General features: G+C 43.7%; 1 protein-coding gene across 7 annotated transcripts in view; it reads right to left on the minus strand.

The window, feature by feature from the left end:
• MIB2 (MIB E3 ubiquitin protein ligase 2) overlaps positions 1-26,420 on the minus strand; it is a 285,750-nt gene that overhangs the window by 137,988 nt on the left and 121,342 nt on the right. For all 7 annotated transcript variants that reach the window (XM_082273689.1, XM_082273685.1, XM_082273687.1 and 4 more), the window contains one exon: positions 14,859-14,965. In XM_082273689.1, the coding sequence (XP_082129815.1) occupies positions 14,859-14,965 (107 nt within the window). The remainder of the gene's footprint in view (positions 1-14,858; positions 14,966-26,420) is intronic.

Raw genomic sequence — 26,420 nt, forward strand, 5'->3', positions numbered from 1 at the left:
TTTTATATCTGCTTCTACAGTGTGCAGATCATACAGGCTGAGATGTGGAGATTGAGTGTTCTGGTGGTCGGGGCCGAAACAAGCTGGTGTTGTGGGAGCATCTGAGAGGGTACTTGCATGCTCGTGGGGTAGGATGCCTCCATGCTGGTGGCCTGGGTCCGGAAGATCTCCAGTATTTGCCGGTTTAGCTGCGTCCCCTGAGTGCCCTGCTCCCGGGGAGAGCGAGAGCAGGAGGCCAAGTTACTGCAGGGAGATCTCCCCATGTTATTAGCACTTTGGGATTTGTATTGTGCCTGTTTGGAGTCCCTCTGTCGACCAGAGCTTCGTGTCAGTCCCGCTGTCGGCCAGAGCTCTGTTTCTAAGCTGCTATTCTCGTCCCCGGCCAGACCACACCTATTCTAATTTTCTTTTTATATTACCTTTATTGCTATCAAAAGGGATGAACAACTTCCTTTGTGACAGCATGGACTATGACAGGTCCTCTTTATGGAGAGATTTGGGGTATATTAGATATAGGTATATTGGCCCCCCAATGCAGCCGATTAGACTGAGATTGGTCCAATGGGCTGCATCTCTGGCCCCTGGTGGCCAGGTAAACAAAGACTCTGTAACAGTGTTAGAGAGAGAGGGGAATGAGGTCAGTTCCTCTCTCCCTGAACAGGAGAGCCATCAGTGACGGCCAAATCGCTCCCGGCCTCCGCAATGGGACCGAAGAGCCTGGGAGAGGAGGCAGCGGGAGGGGGGGGGCCCCCTTTCGCCACCCGCAGAAGTGATCGAGAGGCTAACTAGCCACTCAGATCACTTCTGCCTTGTACAGAATAGCTGGCTGAATAAAATGATACCGGAATGATGCCTATAGGTGCAGGCATCATCCCGGGATATCCACTGAACCCCAAGGATGTATGGGTACATCCATTTGGGGGAAGTAGTTAGAGTGTATGATACCCCCACAAAATGTATCTCATATACAGTGCCAGGACAAGGTCATTTAGTGCCCAGGGTGAAGATGCCAAACGGGTGGGGTGGGAGAAATAGGGTGTGGGATGCAGCACACTGCACTGAAACATGCAATCTTCTATTCCACAGTAAAATATGGGGTAACAGTGATGTAGAAAGTAATAGGGCCTGTGTCCAGGATCATAAGTTGGGTCCTCCTGAGCAATAAAAAGACTATGCAGCAAAAATTGAGTGTGTTTTTTATTGCAGTAGTAGTAAATGACGCAGAGTTCAGCGGTCAGTAGTACACGCCGCAACAAAAATTGGGCATGGTTTTTATTGTGCTGAATACTGGCCATAACTAGTGTTGAGCGAACACGGACTGTATTATTCGTGTTCGTACCGAATAATTGGATTTTTTTTACCCGAACACGGACACGGACACTTTACTGTATGTTCGGGTAAAAATCCGTGTTCGGTCGTTTTATTTCCGGGTTTTGCATGCTTTGGCGCTCTTTTCATGGCGGGCTTTCAACAGCCAATCAACAATCGTTTAACTGGTGTGCCTTAAGCCATCCCAGCCATGCCTGCAAATGTCTTAGTAGCTGTGATTGGCCGTCTGAAGCATGTGACCAAGTCTTTATAAGTTCGAGGCAGCCGCCGCAGCAGCGTCATTCTGCTGCTTAGCTAAGGGACAGAGCACACATCAATGTGCTGGCTGCTGATTAGGGAAAGATAGGCAGGAAAAAAACATTTGTGTCCGGATAGAATTGAGGGACAGGTCGGAGTGTTTAGGCAGGGCGAGTTGTAGGCATTTTAGGGATAGAGTCTGCTGAATTATAGGGTCAGTGTCTTCTACAAACTACAATCGATATTGCTGTGTGGGGGGTGGGGTGAATCTGCACTCAATCCTGATCTACGATCTCTTCTCAATCCTGTTAGGGACAGAGTCTGCTGAATTTTAGGGAAACTGTGTTCTACAAACTACAATCGATATTGCTGTGTGGTGTGGGATTGGAGATAGGCAGGTGTCAGTGATCCACATCCATTTTTCTGTGTGTGAGCTGCAGTGAACACAATCTTTTTGGGCTGCAGTGAACACAATCTTTTTGGGCTGCAGTGAACACAATCTTTTTGGGCTGCAGTGAACACAATCTTTTTGGGGTGCAGTGAACAAAATCTTTTTGGGGTGCAGTGAACACAATCCTTTTTGGTGTGCAGTGAACACAATCTTTGTGGGGTGCAGTGAACAAAATCCTTTGTGGGGTGCAGTGAACACAATCTTTTTGGGGTGCAGTGAACAAAATCCTTTTTGGGGTGCAGTGAACAACATCCTTTTTGGGGTGCAGTGAACACAATCTTTTTGGGGTGCAGTGAACAAAATCCTTTGTGGGGTGCAGTGAACACAATCTTTTTGGGGTGCAGTGAACACAATCTTTTTGGGGTGGAGTGAACAACATCCTTTTTGGGGTGCAGTGAACAAAATCCTTTTTGGGGTGCAGTGAACAAAATCATTTTTGGGGTGCAGTGAACACAATCTTTTTGGGGTGCAGTGAACACAATCTTTGTGGGGTGCAGTGAACACAATCTTTTTGGGGTGGAGTGAACAACATCCTTTTTGGGGTGCAGTGAACAACATCCTTTTTGGGGTGCAGTGAACACAATCTTTTTGGGGTGCAGTGAACACAATCTTTGTGGGGTACAGTGAACAGAATCTTTGTGGGGTGCAGTGAACACAATCTTTGGGGGGTACAGTGAACACAATCTTTTTGGGGTGCAGTGAACACAATCTTTGTGGGGTGCAGTGAACACAATCTTTTTGGGGTGGAGTGAACAAAATCATTTTTGGGGTGCAGTGAACAACATCCTTTTTGGGGTGCAGTGATCAAAATCCTTTTTGGGGTGCAGTGAACACAATCTTTTTGGGGTGCAGTGAACAAAATCCTTTGTGGGGTGCAGTGAACAGAATCTTTGTGGGGTGCAGTGAACACAATCTTTGGGGGGGTACAGTGAACACAATCTTTTTGGGGTGCAGTGAACACAATCTTTGTGGGGTACAGTGAACAGAATCTTTGTGGGGTGCAGTGAACACAATCTTTGGGGGGTACAGTGAACACAATCTTTTTGGGGTGCAGTGAACACAATCTTTGGGGGGTACAGTGAACACAATCTTTTTGGGGTGCAGTGAACACAATCTTTGTGGGGTGCAGTGAACACAATCTTTGGGGGGGTACAGTGAACACAATCTTTTTGGGGTGCAGTGAACAACATCCTTTTAGGGTGCAGTGAACACAATCTTTGTGGGGTGCAGTGAACAACATCCTTTTAGGGTGCAGTGAACACAATCTTTGTGGGGTACAGTGAACAGAATCTTTGTGGGGTGCAGTGAACACAATCTTTGGGGGGTACAGTGAACACAATCTTTGTGAGGTGCAGTGAACACAATCTTTGTGGGGTGCAGTGAACACAATCATTGTGGGGTGCAGTGAACTCAATCTTTGTGGGGTACAGTGAACACAATCTCATACTTCTGAAGATTTGAGGGTGCTGCCTGTTCCATACTCCCCCTACTCCTCATCTAGCCTTTTAGGGGTACAAACAATAGTAATTGGGGCCTAGTGTGGTTGTGTACGTGTGATATACATACACTTTTTTTGGATCATATTTTCTATTCCGCTATTTAATCAAAAACCTTTGGGGATCAGTTAAATTGGGGGATAGTCTGTGTTGGTACGTGTGAGAGAGATCCACCTTTCCAAGTTGTTGGGGTTCATCTCATACTTCTGAAGGTTTGAGGGTGCTGCCTGTTCCATACTCCCCCTACTCCTAGCCTTTTAGGGGTACAAACAATAGTAATTGGGGCCTAGTGTGGTTGTGTACGTGTGATATACATACACTTTTTTTGGATCATATTTTCTATTCCGCTATTTAATCAAAAACCTTTGGGGATCAGTTAAATTGGGTGATAGTCTGTGTTGGTACGTGTGAGAGAGATCCACCTTTCCAAGTTGTTGGGGTTCATCTCATACTTCTGAAGGTTTGAGGGTGCTGCCTGTTCCATACCCCCCCTACTCCTCATCTAGCCTTTTAGGGGTACAAACAATAGTAATTGGGGCCTAGTGTGGTTGTGTACGTGTGATATACATACACTTTTTTTGGATCATATTTTCTATTCCGCTATTTAATCAAAAACCTTTGGGGATCAGTTAAATTGGGGGATAGTCTGTGTTGGTACGTGTGAGAGAGATCCACCTTTCCAAGTTGTTGGGGTTCATCTCATACTTCTGAAGGTTTGAGGGTGCTGCCTGTTCCATACTCCCCCTACTCCTCATCTAGCCTTTTAGGGGTACAAACAATAGTAATTGGGGCCCAGTGTGGTTGTGTACGTGTGATATACATACACTTTTTTTGGATCATATTTTCTATTCCGCTATTTAATCAAAAACCTTTGGGGATCAGTTAAATTGGGGGATAGTCTGTGTTGGTACGTGTGAGAGAGATCCACCTTTCCAAGTTGTTGGGGTTCATCTCATACTTCTGAAGGTTTGAGGGTGCTGCCTGTTCCATACTCCCCCTACTCCTCATCTAGCCTTTTAGGGGTACAAACAATAGTAATTGGGGCCCAGTGTGGTTGTGTACGTGTGATATACATACACTTTTTTTGGATCATATTTTCTATTCCGCTATTTAATCAAAAACCTTTGGGGATCAGTTAAATTGGGGGATAGTCTGTGTTGGTACGTGTGAGAGAGATCCACCTTTCCAAGTTGTTGGGGTTCATCTCATACTTCTGAAGGTTTGAGGGTGCTGCCTGTTCCATACCCCCCCTACTCCTCATCTAGCCTTTTAGGGGTACAAACAATAGTAATTGGGGCCTAGTGTGGTTGTGTACGTGTGATATACATACACTTTTTTTGGATCATATTTTCTATTCCGCTATTTAATCAAAAACCTTTGGGGATCAGTTAAATTGGGGGATAGTCTGTGTTGGTACGTGTGAGAGAGATCCACCTTTCCAAGTTGTTGGGGTTCATCTCATACTTCTGAAGGTTTGAGGGTGCTGCCTGTTCCATACCCCCCCTACTCCTCATCTAGCCTTTTAGGGGTACAAACAATAGTAATTGGGGCCTAGTGTGGTTGTGTACGTGTGATATACATACACTTTTTTTGGATCATATTTTCTATTCCGCTATTTAATCAAAAACCTTTGGGGATCAGTTAAATTGGGGGATAGTCTGTGTTGGTACGTGTGAGAGAGATCCACCTTTCCAAGTTTTTGGGGTTCATCTCATACTTCTGAAGATTTGAGGGTGCTGCCTGTTCCATACCCCCCCTACTCCTCATCTAGCCTTTTAGGGGTACAAACAATAGTAATTGGGGCCTAGTGTGGTTGTGTACGTGTGATATACATACACTTTTTTTGGATCATATTTTCTATTCCGCTATTTAATCAAAAACCTTTGGGGATCAGTTAAATTGGGGGATAGTCTGTGTTGGTACGTGTGAGAGAGATCCACCTTTCCAAGTTGTTGGGGTTCATCTCATACTTCTGAAGGTTTGAGGGTGCTGCCTGTTCCATACCCCCCCTACTCCTCATCTAGCCTTTTAGGGGTACAAACAATAGTAATTGGGGCCTAGTGTGGTTGTGTACGTGTGATATACATACACTTTTTTTGGATCATATTTTCTATTCCGCTATTTAATCAAAAACCTTTGGGGATCAGTTAAATTGGGGGATAGTCTGTGTTGGTACGTGTGAGAGAGATCCACCTTTCCAAGTTGTTGGGGTTCATCTCATACTTCTGAAGGTTTGAGGGTGCTGCCTGTTCCATACTCCCCCTACTCCTCATCTAGCCTTTTAGGGGTACAAACAATAGTAATTGGGGCCTAGTGTGGTTGTGTACGTGTGATATACATACACTTTTTTTGGATCATATTTTCTATTCCGCTATTTAATCAAAAACCTTTGGGGATCAGTTAAATTGGGGGATAGTCTGTGTTGGTACGTGTGAGAGAGATCCACCTTTCCAAGTTGTTGGGGTTCATCTCATACTTCTGAAGGTTTGAGGGTGCTGCCTGTTCCATACTCCCCCTACTCCTAGCCTTTTAGGGGTACAAACAATAGTAATTGGGGCCCAGTGTGGTTGTGTACGTGTGATATACATACACTTTTTTTGGATCATATTTTCTATTCCGCTATTTAATCAAAAACCTTTGGGGATCAGTTAAATTGGGGGATAGTCTGTGTTGGTACGTGTGAGAGAGATCCACCTTTCCAAGTTGTTGGGGTTCATCTCATACTTCTGAAGGTTTGAGGGTGCTGCCTGTTCCATACTCCCCCTACTCCTCATCTAGCCTTTTAGGGGTACAAACAATAGTAATTGGGGCCCAGTGTGGTTGTGTACGTGTGATATACATACACTTTTTTTGGATCATATTTTCTATTCCGCTATTTAATCAAAAACCTTTGGGGATCAGTTAAATTGGGGGATAGTCTGTGTTGGTACGTGTGAGAGAGATCCACCTTTCCAAGTTGTTGGGGTTCATCTCATACTTCTGAAGGTTTGAGGGTGCTGCCTGTTCCATACTCCCCCTACTCCTCATCTAGCCTTTTAGGGGTACAAACAATAGTAATTGGGGCCCAGTGTGGTTGTGTACGTGTGATATACATACACTTTTTTTGGATCATATTTTCTATTCCGCTATTTAATCAAAAACCTTTGGGGATCAGTTAAATTGGGGGATAGTCTGTGTTGGTACGTGTGAGAGAGATCCACCTTTCCAAGTTGTTGGGGTTCATCTCATACTTCTGAAGGTTTGAGGGTGCTGCCTGTTCCATACCCCCCCTACTCCTCATCTAGCCTTTTAGGGGTACAAACAATAGTAATTGGGGCCTAGTGTGGTTGTGTACGTGTGATATACATACACTTTTTTTGGATCATATTTTCTATTCCGCTATTTAATCAAAAACCTTTGGGGATCAGTTAAATTGGGGGATAGTCTGTGTTGGTACGTGTGAGAGAGATCCACCTTTCCAAGTTGTTGGGGTTCATCTCATACTTCTGAAGGTTTGAGGGTGCTGCCTGTTCCATACCCCCCCTACTCCTCATCTAGCCTTTTAGGGGTACAAACAATAGTAATTGGGGCCTAGTGTGGTTGTGTACGTGTGATATACATACACTTTTTTTGGATCATATTTTCTATTCCGCTATTTAATCAAAAACCTTTGGGGATCAGTTAAATTGGGGGATAGTCTGTGTTGGTACGTGTGAGAGAGATCCACCTTTCCAAGTTTTTGGGGTTCATCTCATACTTCTGAAGATTTGAGGGTGCTGCCTGTTCCATACCCCCCCTACTCCTCATCTAGCCTTTTAGGGGTACAAACAATAGTAATTGGGGCCTAGTGTGGTTGTGTACGTGTGATATACATACACTTTTTTTGGATCATATTTTCTATTCCGCTATTTAATCAAAAACCTTTGGGGATCAGTTAAATTGGGGGATAGTCTGTGTTGGTACGTGTGAGAGAGATCCACCTTTCCAAGTTGTTGGGGTTCATCTCATACTTCTGAAGGTTTGAGGGTGCTGCCTGTTCCATACCCCCCCTACTCCTCATCTAGCCTTTTAGGGGTACAAACAATAGTAATTGGGGCCTAGTGTGGTTGTGTACGTGTGATATACATACACTTTTTTTGGATCATATTTTCTATTCCGCTATTTAATCAAAAACCTTTGGGGATCAGTTAAATTGGGGGATAGTCTGTGTTGGTACGTGTGAGAGAGATCCACCTTTCCAAGTTGTTGGGGTTCATCTCATACTTCTGAAGGTTTGAGGGTGCTGCCTGTTCCATACTCCCCCTACTCCTCATCTAGCCTTTTAGGGGTACAAACAATAGTAATTGGGGCCTAGTGTGGTTGTGTACGTGTGATATACATACACTTTTTTTGGATCATATTTTCTATTCCGCTATTTAATCAAAAACCTTTGGGGATCAGTTAAATTGGGGGATAGTCTGTGTTGGTACGTGTGAGAGAGATCCACCTTTCCAAGTTGTTGGGGTTCATCTCATACTTCTGAAGGTTTGAGGGTGCTGCCTGTTCCATACTCCCCCTACTCCTAGCCTTTTAGGGGTACAAACAATAGTAATTGGGGCCCAGTGTGGTTGTGTACGTGTGATATACATACACTTTTTTTGGATCATATTTTCTATTCCGCTATTTAATCAAAAACCTTTGGGGATCAGTTAAATTGGGGGATAGTCTGTGTTGGTACGTGTGAGAGAGATCCACCTTTCCAAGTTTTTGGGGTTCATCTCATACTTCTGAAGATTTGAGGGTGCTGCCTGTTCCATACCCCCCCTACTCCTCATCTAGCCTTTTAGGGGTACAAACAATAGTAATTGGGGCCTAGTGTGGTTGTGTACGTGTGATATACATACACTTTTTTTGGATCATATTTTCTATTCCGCTATTTAATCAAAAACCTTTGGGGATCAGTTAAATTGGGGGATAGTCTGTGTTGGTACGTGTGAGAGAGATCCACCTTTCCAAGTTGTTGGGGTTCATCTCATACTTCTGAAGGTTTGAGGGTGCTGCCTGTTCCATACCCCCCCTACTCCTCATCTAGCCTTTTAGGGGTACAAACAATAGTAATTGGGGCCTAGTGTGGTTGTGTACGTGTGATATACATACACTTTTTTTGGATCATATTTTCTATTCCGCTATTTAATCAAAAACCTTTGGGGATCAGTTAAATTGGGGGATAGTCTGTGTTGGTACGTGTGAGAGAGATCCACCTTTCCAAGTTTTTGGGGTTCATCTCATACTTCTGAAGATTTGAGGGTGCTGCCTGTTCCATACCCCCCCTACTCCTCATCTAGCCTTTTAGGGGTACAAACAATAGTAATTGGGGCCTAGTGTGGTTGTGTACGTGTGATATACATACACTTTTTTTGGATCATATTTTCTATTCCGCTATTTAATCAAAAACCTTTGGGGATCAGTTAAATTGGGGGATAGTCTGTGTTGGTACGTGTGAGAGAGATCCACCTTTCCAAGTTGTTGGGGTTCATCTCATACTTCTGAAGGTTTGAGGGTGCTGCCTGTTCCATACTCCCCCTACTCCTAGCCTTTTAGGGGTACAAACAATAGTAATTGGGGCCTAGTGTGGTTGTGTACGTGTGATATACATACACTTTTTTTGGATCATATTTTCTATTCCGCTATTTAATCAAAAACCTTTGGGGATCAGTTAAATTGGGGGATAGTCTGTGTTGGTACGTGTGAGAGAGATCCACCTTTCCAAGTTGTTGGGGTTCATCTCATACTTCTGAAGGTTTGAGGGTGCTGCCTGTTCCATACCCCCCCTACTCCTCATCTAGCCTTTTAGGGGTACAAACAATAGTAATTGGGGCCTAGTGTGGTTGTGTACGTGTGATATACATACACTTTTTTTGGATCATATTTTCTATTCCGCTATTTAATCAAAAACCTTTGGGGATCAGTTAAATTGGGGGATAGTCTGTGTTGGTACGTGTGAGAGAGATCCACCTTTCCAAGTTGTTGGGGTTCATCTCATACTTCTGAAGGTTTGAGGGTGCTGCCTGTTCCATACCCCCCCTACTCCTCATCTAGCCTTTTAGGGGTACAAACAATAGTAATTGGGGCCTAGTGTGGTTGTGTACGTGTGATATACATACACTTTTTTTGGATCATATTTTCTATTCCGCTATTTAATCAAAAACCTTTGGGGATCAGTTAAATTGGGGGATAGTCTGTGTTGGTACGTGTGAGAGAGATCCACCTTTCCAAGTTGTTGGGGTTCATCTCATACTTCTGAAGGTTTGAGGGTGCTGCCTGTTCCATACCCCCCCTACTCCTCATCTAGCCTTTTAGGGGTACAAACAATAGTAATTGGGGCCTAGTGTGGTTGTGTACGTGTGATATACATACACTTTTTTTGGATCATATTTTCTATTCCGCTATTTAATCAAAAACCTTTGGGGATCAGTTAAATTGGGGGATAGTCTGTGTTGGTACGTGTGAGAGAGATCCACCTTTCCAAGTTTTTGGGGTTCATCTCATACTTCTGAAGATTTGAGGGTGCTGCATGTTCCATACTCCTCTTCCTCATCCTCCCTTTAGGGTAGGAAAAAATTTAATCGGGCCTAGTCTGTGTTTGTACGTGTGAGATACACAGTTTTTTATCCTATTCCGCTATTCAATACACACCCTTTTGGTGTAAAAAACATTAAATTGCGGCATAGTTTGCATATTTGACATTTGCATATATTGTGCCTTGTTGCGCTGTTTTGGGTACTCCACCAACATGGCCAGTGGCAATGACGCCATTCTCAGCTTAACTATCCCACTTCTATGCCTCCTTGAAAAAACAATTTGGGCGATGATGGAAGAGGATGTGGCACAGGATGAGGAGGAGGAGGAGGAGGATGAAGAGGTAACATTTCAAAGGCTTTCAGGGCAGTCATTCGCAAGGGGCTCCGAGGGTGGGTTCCTGCACACACAAACGCCAGGGACACAATTGTCCAGCAGGGGCACAGTTCTGGAGGATGAGGAGGATGAGGAGGAGGAGGAGCTGGAGGAGGAGATGGAACCATGTTCACAGCAGGGTGGCACCCAGGCCAGCTCATGGCCATCACTGGTGCGTGGCTGGGGGGATACAGAGGACACGGACGATACACCTCCCACAGAGGACAGCCTTTCGTCGCCTCTGGGCAGCCTGGCACACATGAGCGATTACATGCTGCAGTGTCTCCACAACGACCGCCGAGTTGCCCACATTCTAACTTGTGCTGATTACTGGGTGGCCACGCTGCTGGATCCCCGTTACAAGGACAACGTACCGTCCTTAATTCACTCACTGGAGCGCGATCGCAAGATGCGCGAGTACAAGCGCACGCTGGTAGACGCCATGCTGCTGGCATTCCCATCTGACAGCGGGGCCACAGTGGAAGCACAAGGCAGAGGAGGAGGAGGAGGAGGTCGCCAACGCAACCAGGGCACCGCCAGCACCTCAGAAGGCAGGGTTAGCATGGCCGAAATGTGGAAAAGCTTTGTCAGCACGCCACAACAAACAGCAGCACCAGCAGCTCAGATGGAACGTCTTAGCAGGAGGCAGCATTTTACCAACATGGTGGAGCAGTATGTGTGCACACGCCTACATGTAGTGAATGACGGGTCTGCCCCCTTCAACTTCTGGGTCTCCAAATTGGGCACATGGCCTGAGCTTGCCCTTTACGCCTTGGAGGTGCTGGCGTGCCCTGCAGCCAGTGTATTATCTGAACGGGTATTTAGCACGGCTGGGGGCGTTATAACAGACAAGCGCAGCCGCCTGTCCAGAGACAATGTGGACAAGCTCACGTTCATTAAAATGAACCAGGCATGGATCCCACGGGACTTTTCCGTACCTTATGCAGAATAGCAATGGATACCGACCTTACCCACCCATTGTTCCATTTTTGCTCTTTCTCACTCTTTTGGGGTGTACCCTCATTTAAAATTTTTGAAAAGAAGCAGTGTTGGCTACCTCGTCCTCCTCCTCAGGGCCAGATTAATGTAGGGGCTATTGGAGCTGCAGCTCCAGGCCCCTACCTTTTATATAGGCCCCGGGTTGGCCATATTCACTGTTACCGCTCTTCTGTCACTTGTAAACACAGAAGTCTGGCTTCTATGCTCGCTTCCCCAGGCAGCACCCTCAGAACCTCCCCACACAGCGTGAATGCCGGACAAGGAGGGACAGTTGGCGATGCATGGATGTGTTTATGGGCTTCAGAGACAGCATCCCATGTTGAATTAGGCATGCATGGCTGCACCCTTCCTCCTCTGGGTGCATGGCAAGGCACGGCCCTTAAGGCCCTTCAAAATCCTCAGCACCAAGCCCATGATGCTGTTAATCCGGCCCTGGTCCTCCTCCACCGCCGCTTCCACCTACACCGCCCATAGGTGTGCGCAGCCTATTGCATTAAGGTGTGCACCCCAAAGTTGAAATACACATGCATGTGTTTGCCAGCAGGGAGAGTAATGTATCGGGGCCATGTACCTGTAGGCAAGGAGAAATAGAGCAGAGCAGGTCCCAGGGAGATCTTTCCCATCTCCTCACTGGCAATGCTATGTGCCCTAGGTGATTAGGGTGTGCCCAGGCACACCCAGCACACCCTGTGCGCACGCCTATGTCACCGCCACATCCACCACCACCTCAACCTCCCTCCTACTCCATATGGGCCTCGTCCTTCAGAGATGAAGAAGAACATTGTTTTATTTTTCTGTTTTTTTTTGTTGTTTTAAGTTATTTCCCTATCCACATTTGTTTGCAGAGCACTTGCCATGCTCTTAATTACGTTTTGCTGCCATTTGCAGCACTCTAGCCCTTTCCTTTGGTGTTTTAGAGCCATTTTAGTGCCTTAAAGTTCGGGTCCCCATTGACTTCAATGGGGTTCGGTGTCCGGGAAAAGTTCGGTAAAAGTCCGGGACACGGACCCGGACTTTTTTTTAAAGTTCGGCCGAACCCGTCGAACACGGACATCTAGGTGTCCGCTCAACCCTAGCCATAACGAAAAGAGACGCATTGTTTAGGGATTTAGTCGTAAGTGATGCAGAGTTCACAGATCTGTAGTACGTTATGCAGAGTTCAGTTCTGCGTATTCCTGTGCGATTCACATACTGCGCAAAGTGCTGTGATTTGAGCTCATTCATTTGAATAGGTTAAATCGCATTGGACTGCAGCAAAAGTAGTGGATGCACTACTTTAAAAAACACACTGCAACCAGACTGCGTTTATGACCTGCATTTGGGGTGTCGCTAACTTAACACTGACACCTGCTGCTGATTGTAACTGCAGTGTGTTTTGAACGCCAAGGGCACAGTGGGCCCCCTAATGAGAAGACAGATGGATTACATCTATTACCAGAGCCCTAAATAAACTTCTTCCTAAACAAAGTACAACTACCTTTTCATTAATAAAAGACATAGTGTCCAATTCTAAGTATACAGAAAAAAGACAAAACCTCAAGCACCTTCTTACCCATATACTGCCTCTTCAATGTGAGTTCCTGTGCTCTTCAAGAGCATAAATGTTCCCTCTGTCCTCCTAAAGGTGGAGCAGTTTCCTATCTTAAATCTCCTGCCCCTCCAATCACACCAGCCGACGTATGGGCGCGCTTGAGTTCACATATGAGGTCACAGGTGTGTTCCGCCCACCCTCACCTCCTCGTCTTCCTCTCGCCGTTAGTAAGATATTTTCCTCAGCCACCACCTGTTCTGCCAGATTTCTCCCGCCTATGTCAGGTTGCTTTTGGAGGAAGGTGAGAGTAGAATCCTCCTTAGAGCAGTTGTTGCAGTCCCACTCTGTGCTTCGTTCTCCAGCTGCCTAAGACCGCAGCATGATCACTCCTGTCATTCAGACCGATGGAGCAGGGAGTACGGCGAAGCTCCCTGCAAGCCCTCCTTCACAGGACCACACAGCGTCCAGGGCAGGTGGCCCTGCTCATATATCGGCTTCTGATTTTACTTTAAGTAAATCTAGGCAGTTTCTTAAATAGTTTTGAATTCATCACATTTACCTGGCAATCCTGCCAGTTCCCTTTCATTCTGACCACGGCAAGCACAGTAGCAGATCGGTGCTGCTGTGGTAAGTTTGCTACTCCCCAATTCCTCTACATGTGGCTGAGTGTGCAACAATGCGATAATGATAGGAGCAAGAATACGGTAAGAGATAAGGAGCAGCACCCAAAAGGAATGATATTTTCCTTATTGCTGTGATTGAATTTCAGTGTGACCAAGGCAACTGTTTACCTTACGAGTGGCAGGGAGATTCTCATGGGGCCATTGCAACTCACCGCTAGGGGAACTGCAATGTAGAGAAGAGAGAGAAAATACTCCAATGACCGGCAGCAGATGCCATGTATCTGACTTAGGTCTTCCCTTTGTTATTGTTTACATCAATATCACACACTCGGTTTGATTCTATAAATGCCCATCCCCTTAGCACATTGACACACCCTCTTTGTGAGGAAGAGGGACCATTGTAGTCACATAACTTCCATATAAAGCTCAAAATCGAGGTATTAAAATGTTTATATTTTATAAAAATCTATACAATTATGTTACTTTATGACTATGTCATGTATAAATATGTACTTGTGATATAATGCATTCCTATATACTTCAAGCCTTAGCATGTGACGCACAATAATAATGATGTGAGTGATTTACACGCCGTTGCTGCAATCTTGGAGTGCAAAGATTAAACACAGAAATAGGAAGTACTTGCATGCATCAGTATTTGTAGTGGAATACAGGCATTTTTCAAAAAGTTGGAAATCCTTGGCCGATTGGTCATTGTTAGTGGAAAAAGCCTCCTACCACTCCTATGCCATAGTGGAAAGAAAAGAAAGAAGGGATAAAAAAGGCACACAAACTGGAAAGATCAAGAAAACTGTGTAGGTTCCAAACAACCAATCAGATTGTGTCCTTCATTGGAACATGGGAGATACCGTTTACCTACACATGCCTTATAAACACAGGAAACCTGTTATTGAGAAATGTGGAGGCTTCCTTTGGTGACCCATTTATAAAAACATTCTGGCTGACTTATATCCTTTCAGTGAACACTCATTTATGTCCTTATCATTAATTGTAAACATGGGTGAACATACAAGCTCTCCAACAGAAAATGTCTAACAATGCTAACAATTCTCTACACATCTCACTGTACTAATGCTTGTAAATGCTTTCACAGTAAACATTCGTTTCACAATATTCAGTATTAGAACATTAGGGGTCTATTAGGTTATTGGGGTAACAATAAAAAAAAACCCAACAGGGCTTTGCCTTTGAGGTCTAGTAATGTTCCTTAATTGCTGCGCTTTAAAATTCTCTGCGAACTACTACGTCTGACCACTTACCATCTTGGTTCCCCCATTCCCAGTCAGGTCCTCGCACCACTTTGGCACCTTGGAAAATTCCTTTAAGCACTAAGCGTGGCAAGCCTTGGCGAGGCGTCAATGAGACCCTGCAGAGGGAAAAAATAAAACAAGATGTAAGGTTATTAACAAATTTAAAGAAAACCTGTCAGGATGGATGTTACCTGTCTAAGAGGCGACTTTTTTTTCCAGAGCTCCAATTCCCCACTTCCCTACACTATGAAGCTGTACAAGTTGTGTGGAAGACACATCCTAGGACAAATTTAAGTGGTTGTACCTGGCTCTGGAACTAGCACAATCAAACAACCTCCAGAGCTGGGTAGGGGACCCTGCTGAGATATGCAATAGCTGCCCTCAGAGGTTTTCTTAAAATAAAACGGCATAAAGCAGTAAGCTTTATTAAAGATAAAGCAGCATAATATCATTGAACAACACAGCCCTACAGTTAAGGGGTCAATCCACTCAAAATTTTGGATACTGGGTCATGCTCAAGAGGTAAACCAGTCAGTAACTCTAGTGGCAAGATCTCCAAGTTCCTGAGTTTGCTGCACATATTACAAGAGGTTAAAAATCTTCATGATGGCATTTATTTAATATAAGGGATGCAAAAAAGTGATTAGAACATGCAATTGTGGGTGAGAACACCCACCATTGCAAATCATTTACAACCTTCATATACGGCCAAGTTTCAGCTTCATATCTGTGCATGCAAACAATGAAAAAAGACAAAACAAAAAAAAAAATTGAAGAAAGTTAGATGCATCAACAAATAGCAAGGAAACTACAAGTGCTTGTACACATATTACAGCTCCTCTGACTGCATTATCATTGTGCATGGAATGGCCGACCTCCTGCCATTGCCTTCTCTCTGTCATCAACAAGCTTGACCTCCTTTTGTCCCATCTACACTGCAGCTATGTTCATTGTGATTGGTGCTGTGATTTTGAACTTTTTCTCCAAAATAGAAAGAGCGCAAAAGGGCATTCTCAGCACTGCTCATTTCCACTTTTTAACAGTAGAATTATCTTTTGCCAAGCAATGTTAATTACCTCTGGGATTGTCTTCGCTGCTCATTTCACAACATGGCAATTAGTGAAGGACAAAATGTATCACTTACAAACTGCAACAATTATCCCTCTGCCAAAAGCGTTTAACAAATGAATAAAGAACAAAAAAAAAAAGTAAGTTTTTATATAATAAATGGTCTGCTTTGTTTCAATTATTGCACGTCCTGTCTATTGCCCAAAAACTAGGACATCCAGGAAACTGGTCTTTCAAGTATCTCTACCTGGTGCTAGATGGGACTAGATAGATTGGTTGCCAAGCATTACAATAATTTTATTTTCTAGATACAAGTAAAACCTTGGATTGAGAGCAACTTGGTTTGAGAGCGTTTTGCAAGACAAGCAAAATTTTTAAATAAATTTTGACTTGATAAACAAGCAATGTCTTGATATACAAGCAGCGTCATGTCACAGCTGAGTATAAAAGAGAAGAGAAATGCCTCTAAGTGTAGCAATATGGTAACATTTAATAAAGGTACAACATTTAGAAACTCACATGGTTGATGATTAAAACAGGCACATCTAAGTATGCAGGCATCTGGGGTAAAGCTGCCCACATAGATCATCCGCCATCAACGTCATCCCTTCCACACTGCACTCCAAGAGCGATTCAAACCTCGCTTTCAGGGTAGTTTTCCCAGTCACGATTGCAGACTGACGGCGGTGAGAGACGGCGGTGCAGAGGAAGGTCTATGTGGACAGCTTTGCCTGCATTTTTAGATATGCTTCTTTCAATCATCAACCATGTGAGTTGCTAAATGTTGAACCTTCATTAAATGTATTCATATTGCTACACTTAGAGGCGCCTCTCTTCTCTTTTACACTCTGTAGCTCCTGCTGGATTTTCCTTCTAATCCTCTTGTGAAAGCTGCCATTTGTTGGATGGACATTTTATGGTTACACAACCTATTACATTGCTATAATCTTTTTATATGAACTATAAACGGAAGGGCTTATAAATAAATGGTTGTGAAACAAATCATCTGAGTTTCCATTATTTCTTATGGGGAATTTTATTTTGATATAAGAGTGCTTTGGATTACAAGCAAGTTTCCAGAACGAATTATGCTCTCAATCCAAGGTTTTACTGTACTTGCAGGGAAGTTATTGAGTTCATAGGTCAGTTTTGCAGCATCTCTTTTTTCCTTAATTTAGAAGCATGTCTCCCTCTACTGGTAAGATCTGTACATGCAGATTTATAACTAGAGAAGTGTTGTAGTAAAAAAAAAAATAAAATAATAAACTTGCAAGTGTAATCATGGATCCCCAAATGGTCTGCAATAAGAAAGGGCAAAGCCTAGCTTTTTAAAAACAGAACTCCGGCCAAAAAATGTCTTTGGTTTTGCACAACTAGGGAGGAGGGGAGGTAAGCTAAACCTTCCTAACTAGAAGGCCAGACAAACTAGTTGGTGGTTGAGGGTTAAGAAGTGCGACAGTGAATGTGAAGTGATGTAGCCTTGCTAATGGCTGGCTGGGGAAAAACAGATGAGCATTGAGAGTGTGTGTTTTTTTTTATTACTCAAAGTTTTCTTTTTCTATTACGGTATCTATGGGTCATATGACCGCTGACAAACTTGTCAATGGTCTGGAAAGATATCTGGGAAGGAGAAGCATGCCAGAGAACAGTGGGGTATTCAGAGGTGAAGGGAACGCAATGGAGGATGTACCGTAAACCTGTTAAAGAAGAATTCCAGGTATTTTAGCATAGTTACAACAATGATGTCCAGCTCCTGCAGGCAACCCACAGGAATGGCATACAGTAAACCCCCCTCCATTGCGGGGGTTACGTTCCGGACCCAGCCGCGAAAAGTGAAATTCCGCGAAATAGAAAAACCCTATTAAAATGCATTGTAGGCATGTTTATTTTACTGTCACTGTACGTGTAGAAGCATTTTAAGGTCTTTAAACACACTTTTAAAACAATAGAAACTCATTTAAACACATAAAAGATACTAAGAGACATAGCAAGAGCTATGGAAAACACAAATATATTTCATTTTTAATGATTTATATAGTAAAATAACATTACAAAAAAAAACGCGAATTACCGGGACCGCAAAAACTGAACCGCGATGGAGCGGGGGATTACTGTATACATACTTACAGTATCTCACAAAAGTGAGTACACCCCTCACATTTTTTGGAAATATTTTATTATATCTTTTCATGTGACAACACTGAAGAAATGACACTTTGCTACAATGTAAAGTAGTGAATGTACAGCATGTATAACAGTGTAAATTTGCTGTCCCCTTAAAATGACTCAACACACAGCTATTAATGTCCAAACCTCTGGCAACAAAAGTGAGTACAGCCCTAAGTGACAATGTCCAAATTAGGCCCTATTAGCCATTTTCCCTCCCCGGTGTCATGTGACTCATTAGTGTTACAAGGTCTCAGGTGTGAATGGGGAGCAGGTGTGTTAAATTTTGTGTTATTGCTCTCACTCTCTCATACTACTCACTGATACTACTCACTGGAAGTTCAACATGGCACCTCATGGCAAAGAACTCTCAGAGGATCTGAAAAAAAGAATTGTTGCTCTACATAAAGATAACCAAGGCTATAAGAAGATTTCCGAGTCCCTGAAACTGAACTGCAGCACGGTGGCCAAGACCATACAGAGGTTTAACAGGATGGGTTCCACTCAGAACAAACCTCGCCATGGTCGAACAAAGAAGTTGAGTGCACTTGCTCAGCATCAAATCCAGAGGTTATTTTTGGGAAATAGACATTTGAGTGCTGCCAGCATCGCTGCAGAGGTTGAAGGGGTGGGGGGGTCAGCCTGTCAGTGCTTAGACCATACGCTGCACACTGCATCAAATTGATCTGCATGGCTGTCATCCCAGAAGGAAGTCTCTTCTAAAGATGATGCACAAGAAAGCCTGCAAACAGTCTGCTGAAGACAAGTAGACTAAGGACATGGATTTCTGGAACCATGTCCTGTGGTCTGATAATCTTATTTGGTTTAGATGGTGTCAAGCGTTTGTGTGGCGGCAACCAGGTGAGGAGTACAAAGACAAGTGTGTCTTGCCTACACTCAAGCATGGTGGTGGGAGTGTCATGGTCTGGGGCTGCATGAGTGCTGCCGGCACTGGGGAGCTACAGTTCATTGAGGGAATCATGAATGCTAACATGTACTGTGACATACTGAAGCAGAGCATAATTCCCTTCATTTGGAGACTGGGCCCCAGGGCAGTATTCCAACAAGATAACGACCCCAAACACACCTCCAAGATGGCCACTGCCTTGCTAAGGAAGCTGAGGGTAAAGGTGAAGAATTGGCCAAGCATGTCTCCAGACCTAAACCCTATTGAGCATCTGTGGGGCATCCTCAAACTGAAGGTGGAGGAGCGCAAGGTCTCTAACATCCACCAGCTCCATGATGTCATCATGTAGGAGTGAAAGAGGGCTCCAGTGGCAGCCTGTGAAGGTCTGGTGAACTCCATGCACAAGAGGGTTAAGGCAGTGCTGGAAAATAACAGTGGCCACACAAAATATTGACACTTTGGGCCCAATTTGGACATTTTGACTTAGGGGTGTACTCCCTTTTGTTTCCAGCAGTTTAGACATTAATGGCTGTGTGTTGAGTTATTTTGAGGGGACAGCAAGTTTACACTGTTCTAAAAGCTGTACACTCCCTACTTTACATTGTAGCAAAGTATAATTTCTTCAGTGTTGTTACATGTAAAGATATAATACATTTTTACAAAAATGTGAGGGGTGTACTCACTTTTGTGAGATACTGTATATTGGCACAATCTGGAACAATGTAACTATGCAATAAAACCTGTACCTGGAAATCAGCTTTAAATTACATGACTGGTTATCCTTGTGCTACCACTTTAAAGGACACTACTTAAGGTAAATTTGATTTGCCAGGATTACAATTGTTTCTCACTTGACAAGCACTGTGGCCTCATGACTATGCTGTCTTCATCCATGTGCCCAAACTTTCAAGTTTGTAAAAAAAGCTTTCATCCTTTTCATTCAGAAAATTTGTTTTGTTGCCGGCTGCTTCCTAAATCTCTACCTGGCATTTAATCTTTGTGGGCAGCTTAAGGGAGTTCTATGATCATAGCAAACATTTCCATTTTGTAACATCAGCATCGTAATAACAATTCAAACAATAGTTATTTTTGACAAACCAAAATAAGTCAAGATGAAAAATCTTTCTTGTTGTGAGTTTTGCCTGTGTACTTTCCATCTCTTTCAACATCTTGCTATATTCTCTGCATGCTGTGCAGCTTCTCCTCTGCTTATTCCTTTGATCCACTTTCCATTTTTTAGGAACTACATATCCCATGGTACCTTGCTGCCTGCAATTAGTAATGATGTGGGGTAATTCCTGTATCGATTCCGCCTCTTAATATGCCTCCTCTCAGCACATCTGTAGTTCAGAAGACCTTCTCTGTGCAATGTTTAAGACAGCAGCACATATTCACAGGGCATAGTAAATACATGCCAAAGACAACTGTGTGGGATTTTTCACAAAGCAAGTTTACAAATGTCAAGTTTGCTCAAATTAATAGGAGCAGGCTTGAAATAGCTGAAATACATCTATGTGGAAATCAATATATGTGTCAGGGAGCTATTCAGAACAAACGTGTACATGTGCTGAGGAAAAGATCTGGCATAGTTGCCAATACTATACATGGCCATGCTCCTTTGCGCAAAAATGCATGCATGCGAATGAATGTGTGCGTCAGCACAAACATTCGCACTGGTGCACGTACACACACACACCTGCTGCCAGGACTGCCACCATACACCCTATAAAAGGACAGTGCCTGTACCTAGAGTTTGCTGGATGATCTTCAGCTACCAGTACTTCTTTCTCCTGTGCATCCTGCATTTCTTGGACCTCCTGGCTTGTTTCTAGACTTTCCTGCTCCTGGTTTTGCTCCTGGTTTTGCCCCTGGCTGGCTTGCTCTTAAGGACTCTGCTTCTCCTGCCTTACAGTGTGTACCTCTGCCCTGTTACCCGACTACTCTTCTGCCTGCTCCACCTGTCTCCCGTGTATGATCTTGGCTACTGTTCCTAAAAACGTTCCAGCCCTCTCTATGGTTTGCCTTTCCATGTATGACCTCGGCTTCTTTCCTGACTATGCTTCTACAGCCTGGCCCTGCCAGTCTGACCACGCTTCTACTTCTGGTGCAATCTTGCTTTTTGCCGCTGCCTTAATACTGCTGCACCTCCAAGGGCAACATAGGTCCTGTCATCAGTCCTGACAAGATCAGCTGACAGCTATCCAGTGGACTTAGTTGCAAGCAACCTCCAGCTGAGCTACTTAACCTTTGAGCCGTGTGCTCGCTGTTCTCACCTCCAGGGATGCTCACCTGCAAGGGAAGCCCTGTTGTCAAGTCAGCCTCAGATCAGGTATTTAACAGTATAAGAGAAGAGATCTCTGATTTCTGGTATCACCAAGGGTCATATTAAAACTGGAATTTCTGACTGGCCTCCTGATGGTTGGTGGTCATCTGCTGCAATTGTTTATAATAATAGACCAGTCAGGTTAGTATTAGATACAGTTAAAGTTGTCACTGCAGATTTGTTTTTGAGGCAGCAAACTCTGGGGCTGTAATCCTGACTCTTCCTTCACTACTTGCCAAATCACTAACTCAAACAAGCATGAGTACATCAGATGTCCAAACACTGGCTGTATTTTGGCCCCTGGTTTGTGACCTGCTACATTAAAAAACCAGAGGACTGACAGCTCCCGAACTTGCAACTTCAAAAGCAAGTCTGTGTTGACAGTTAAATGTATTTGGCAATTCCTGCAGGGTACTGCAATATGGGTTTCTTTTCTTTGCCATCTGAACTAAAAATGGAGAAGCTGGATACAGAGTGCATCAAGCTTGTCATCTGTGAATGATGCCCCTTCCAGGAAGAATGATCACGCTACATTAGTACAATTAACTGACTGCTGCTTTAGAGAGTGTCGCTCTTTCATTAGCTCCACTAGTGCTGTGAATTTTAGCAGTAGGATTTGATGTGCAGCCAAGATTCTCTCCATCCCACAGTGATATCTGTGAATTGATTGGCTGTCTGTAGTGGCAGCAGTAACACTCCATGCAGGTGGTAGCCTGGCTTGGCTGTCACACTAATCATTTCTGATTTCTAGTATGATCAAAGACTGCACAGAAACGGGCACATCACCAGAGCTCAGGAAGTCATCTAATTCTGAAAAGCTGTATTTCATAGTAAACCAGCCAACTTAATTCTTATTTTTAAGCAGAGCACAACGAAAATCAATACGTTAGCTACGGATGAATGGTACTCTGCTTACCCACTGGCCTCTTAAGACATTTTTGCACCATGTCTGTCAGTACAATAAAAGATGAACTCCAAGCAAACAGCATTCCCTATAGTTTAAAAGGAACATATTGTGTTTTCGTATATATTCTCTTTAAGATATTCGGCGCTAAAAATAAAAGTGTATTTACTTTTTAGTCAAACAGAAAATTCTGTTTTTTAATAATTTTTATTTGTCTGTTTCCAGTCAGCAGGCTACTTTCACACAATAACCTGTCTGGAAAAAAAATGCTTACAAAGCTCAGTAGCTGAACCTTTGCCTCTGGGAGTCATGCTAGTTGCTGCCAGTCTTTCAAGGCCCTATGTGACATGCAGTTGCACCACAGCTGGAGGGCCACAGTTTGCCCTCTCCTGGAAATGCACACCCACAATGTAAAATGTATATATTTGATGCGTAATTCTACTTTTGCATCCAAAATGTAAATGTTACCTATACACACCCTGCCCTCTCCTTCAGTCCCTGCTATACTTACTTGCTACTTATAAAGTTATTTGCCGCATACATCTGTCCCTTTGCTAATCTGTACACCTCTCACTCCGTACACTACTTGGGAGGGTATGTATCAGAATAATGCCAGCAATGATGTGCGTTGACTGGTCATTGTAGTTACGTGAGTGCTGATCAACGAGAATGATTTCTTACGTCAGGGACAGGAAAAGTAATTCTCATGACCACACACCGTTGATAACATTATTTAGTAAATGGGCAGATGTGGGCAGTGGAGGACTTCCTAAAGAGCAAATAAAGTGCAGTGGGGATCGGAGGAGAGGGAAGGGTGTCGATAAATATTTTTATTTTTGGATATAAAAGTAGAATATATACAGTGCCTTGCAAAAGTATTCGGCCCCCTTGAACTTTGCGACCTTTTGCCACATTTCAGGCTTCAAACATAAAGATATAAAACTGTAATTTTTTGTGAAGAATCAACAACAAGTGGGACACAATCATGAAGTGGAACGAAATTTATTAGATAATTTAAACTTTTTTAACAAATAAAAAACTGAAAAATTGGGCATGCAAAATTATTCAGCCCCCTTAAGTTAATACTTTGTAGCACCACCTTTTGCTGCAATTACAGATGTAAGTCGCTTGGGGTATGTCTCTATTAGTTTTGCACATCGAGAGACTCAAAGTTTTGCCCATTCCAACTTGCAAAACAGCTCGAGCTCAGTGAGGTTGGATGGAGAGCGTTTGTGAACAGCAGTTTTCAGTTCTTTCCACAGATTCTCGATTGGATTCAGGTCTGGACTTTGACTTGGCCATTCTAACACCTAAGATATACTTATTTGGTTCAGATGGTGTCAAGTTTGTGTGGCAGCAACCAGGTGAGGAGTAGAAAGACAAGTGTGTCTTGCCTACAGTCAAGCATGGTGGTGGGAGTGTCATGGTCTGGGGCTGCATGAGTGCTGCCAGCACTGGGGAGCTACAGTTAGTTGAGGGAACCATGAATGCCAACATGTACTGCGACATACTGAAGCAGAGCATGATCCCCTCTTTTCAGAGACTGGGCCGCAGGGCAGTATTCTAACATCAAAACGATCCCAAACACACCTCCAAGATGACCAATGCCTTGCTAAAAAAAGCTGAGGGTAAAAGGTGATGGACTGGTCAAGCATATTTCCAGACCTAAACCCTATTGAGCATATGTGGAGCATCCTCAAACGGAAGGTGGAGGAGTGCAAGGTCTCTAACATACACCAGCTCCGTAATGTCGTCATGGAGGAGTGGAAGAGGACTCCAGTGGCAACCTGTGAAGCTCTGGTGAACTCCATGTCCAGAAGGGTTAAGGCAGTGCTGGAAAATAATAGTGGCCACACAAAATATTGACACTTTGGGCCCAATTTGGACATTTTAACTTAGGTATGTACTCACCTTTGTTGCCAGCAGTTTAGACATTAATGGCTATGTGTTCAGTTATTTTGATGGGGCAGCAAATTTACACGGTTATACAAGCTGTACACTCACTACTTTATATTGTAGCAAAGTGTCATTCCTTTAGTGTTGTTGTCACATGAAAAGATATAATATAATATTTCCAAAAATGTGAGGGTTGTACTCACTTTTGTGAGATACTATATATATATATATATATATATATATATTATATTATATTATATTATATTATATATATATATATATATATATTTTTTTATGTACCTTTATCTATTATGGTTTGCAAAGGAAATAGCTTTAAAAAAAAAGTATAAAACAACAGGGGCAGGAAAAATAAGAGATTTTAACATAGGACTACAAAACCTCTACCCACCATGGTGAGGGAGAAATGGGACCTTAAAGAGGGGAGAGAAAGAGACCCAAAGAGCCAGATACATTACTACTTTTAGTAATCAGTCAGAGGCAGTGTGGGCAATTTTTAAAAAAATATTGGGATATTCTGAAAGACTATGATGTTTTGGATGAATTAGTTGACCCCACACCAAGGGTTTTATTCAGTAGGAATACATTCCTTAGGAACTTATTAGTGTCTACTAATTTTTAAGCAAATTCGAAGGGGGATCCATGTGGCCTCTCCCGCTGGGTGGATTTCCCTGTGGAAATTGTAAACCTAATGATAGAACCACTCCATATATTCTACCAAATGGGAAACAATTTACATCATGGCATTCTGTGAACTGCCAGAATGTTGAGATGTCTATGACTCATTGTTAGACTCAGGTTATGACTCAGGTGTAGTGCACCCCCTAAGGAACTGCTGGTGAATTTGGTCCCCCCCCCCCCCCTTTGATGCACACACAACAGATTTTTATTTTTTTTCACTGGATCAGGAAACAATCTAGGGGATCTTTTTAGCATTTTTTATTGGAACAGGAACTCTGATGGGGATGGGGAGCTTCAGATATCCCTGGTGAACATGGAACTGGAACAAACTCAGGGACTCCTCAACTTCTGGCTGCACTTGTGGCTGCTCTCCACACACTAATAGCTGCACTTGACTGTCCCACAGGATTCCGTACACTGATAGTGACCTGTACTCCTTTAGGCCCCTTTCACTGAGTGTTCCGATCCGGTTTGCCTGTCCGTTTTTTGGGCGGACCCAATGGAACACTTCATTCTACTCCATTCAAAAACAAACAGAAATGGATCTGTGTCACCTCCGTTTGGCTGAATCGGGTCAGAGGGCAGTCGGGTGAAAACAGACAGCTGGTCCATTTACATCCGACTGCTCAGAGAGCAGAGCAGGTTGTGTCCATGTCCACTCTCCATAAGCGGAGCAGACATGGACCTGTCCTCCGCCCATTCCACTCTCCTGCTGAGAAAAACGGACTTCATTAGCTTTTCTGCCACAGGGGCAAAGCCCCTGCACAGGGGTCACCTGCTGTAGGACTGGACCCATGAACACTGCACTCTGCTGCCAGGCCTAAGACTACTTATGGGCTCTCCCTCCACCATCTGGGCACACTTTCCCAGGGACTGGTTGGAGTTCCATAAATAATCAAGCTGTCTGTCCTGTCCTCCCTGGCACTATGCTTCTAGAAGCCTCTAAAGACATGGAGGAGTAGCGGAACAGCAGCCTATAAAACACTGAGCAGACCTGAGCAATTAACCCCTGCTCCACTGTGTACAAAGGAGCTAAACTAAGTTTTCCTAGTAGCCTACTCTGAACTAGAAGGGTGCTACATAGGTAAGATCAAATGCAAGTTTTGGTAGCATTAAAAATCATGGAGTGACATCGGAAATAGATATCTGGTAAGCCCAGCCATCTCGCAAAAAAACATCATGGGCTTTTGGGTTGCGTTTTATGGCATTAAACAGGTTGAGATTGATTAGGCATGAAGTCACTTGTGGTTTTGCCAAACGTGATTTGGTGACAAAGATAATCGGCCAGCCATAGGTCCGAACCTATTGTTCGGGATAACGGTGTGGCCATATGTGGATCAGAGACACTGAGGTTACCGGCCCATAAAAAAGGATCGTAGATACCCAGAACACGTAGGGACGCCATATTGCATTGCTACAGAAGGTCTTGCAGTTCCTCTTGTGGACTGACAGTATGTTTATGACTTCTTTAGATGGTTTGGTTGAGGGATATATATGGTGCAAGGGTGCAACTGATGAGATCTTGAACTTTTTTTTCTGTTGGTATTGTCATTTTATTCCTATTGTTTGTACATACTGTGTACACTTCGATTACCTGCTGCATAGTTT

The sequence above is a fragment of the Pelophylax lessonae genome (assembly GCF_965119305.1).
Source record: "Pelophylax lessonae genome assembly, chromosome: 12".
In the NCBI taxonomy this organism is placed as follows: Eukaryota; Metazoa; Chordata; class Amphibia; order Anura; family Ranidae; genus Pelophylax; species Pelophylax lessonae.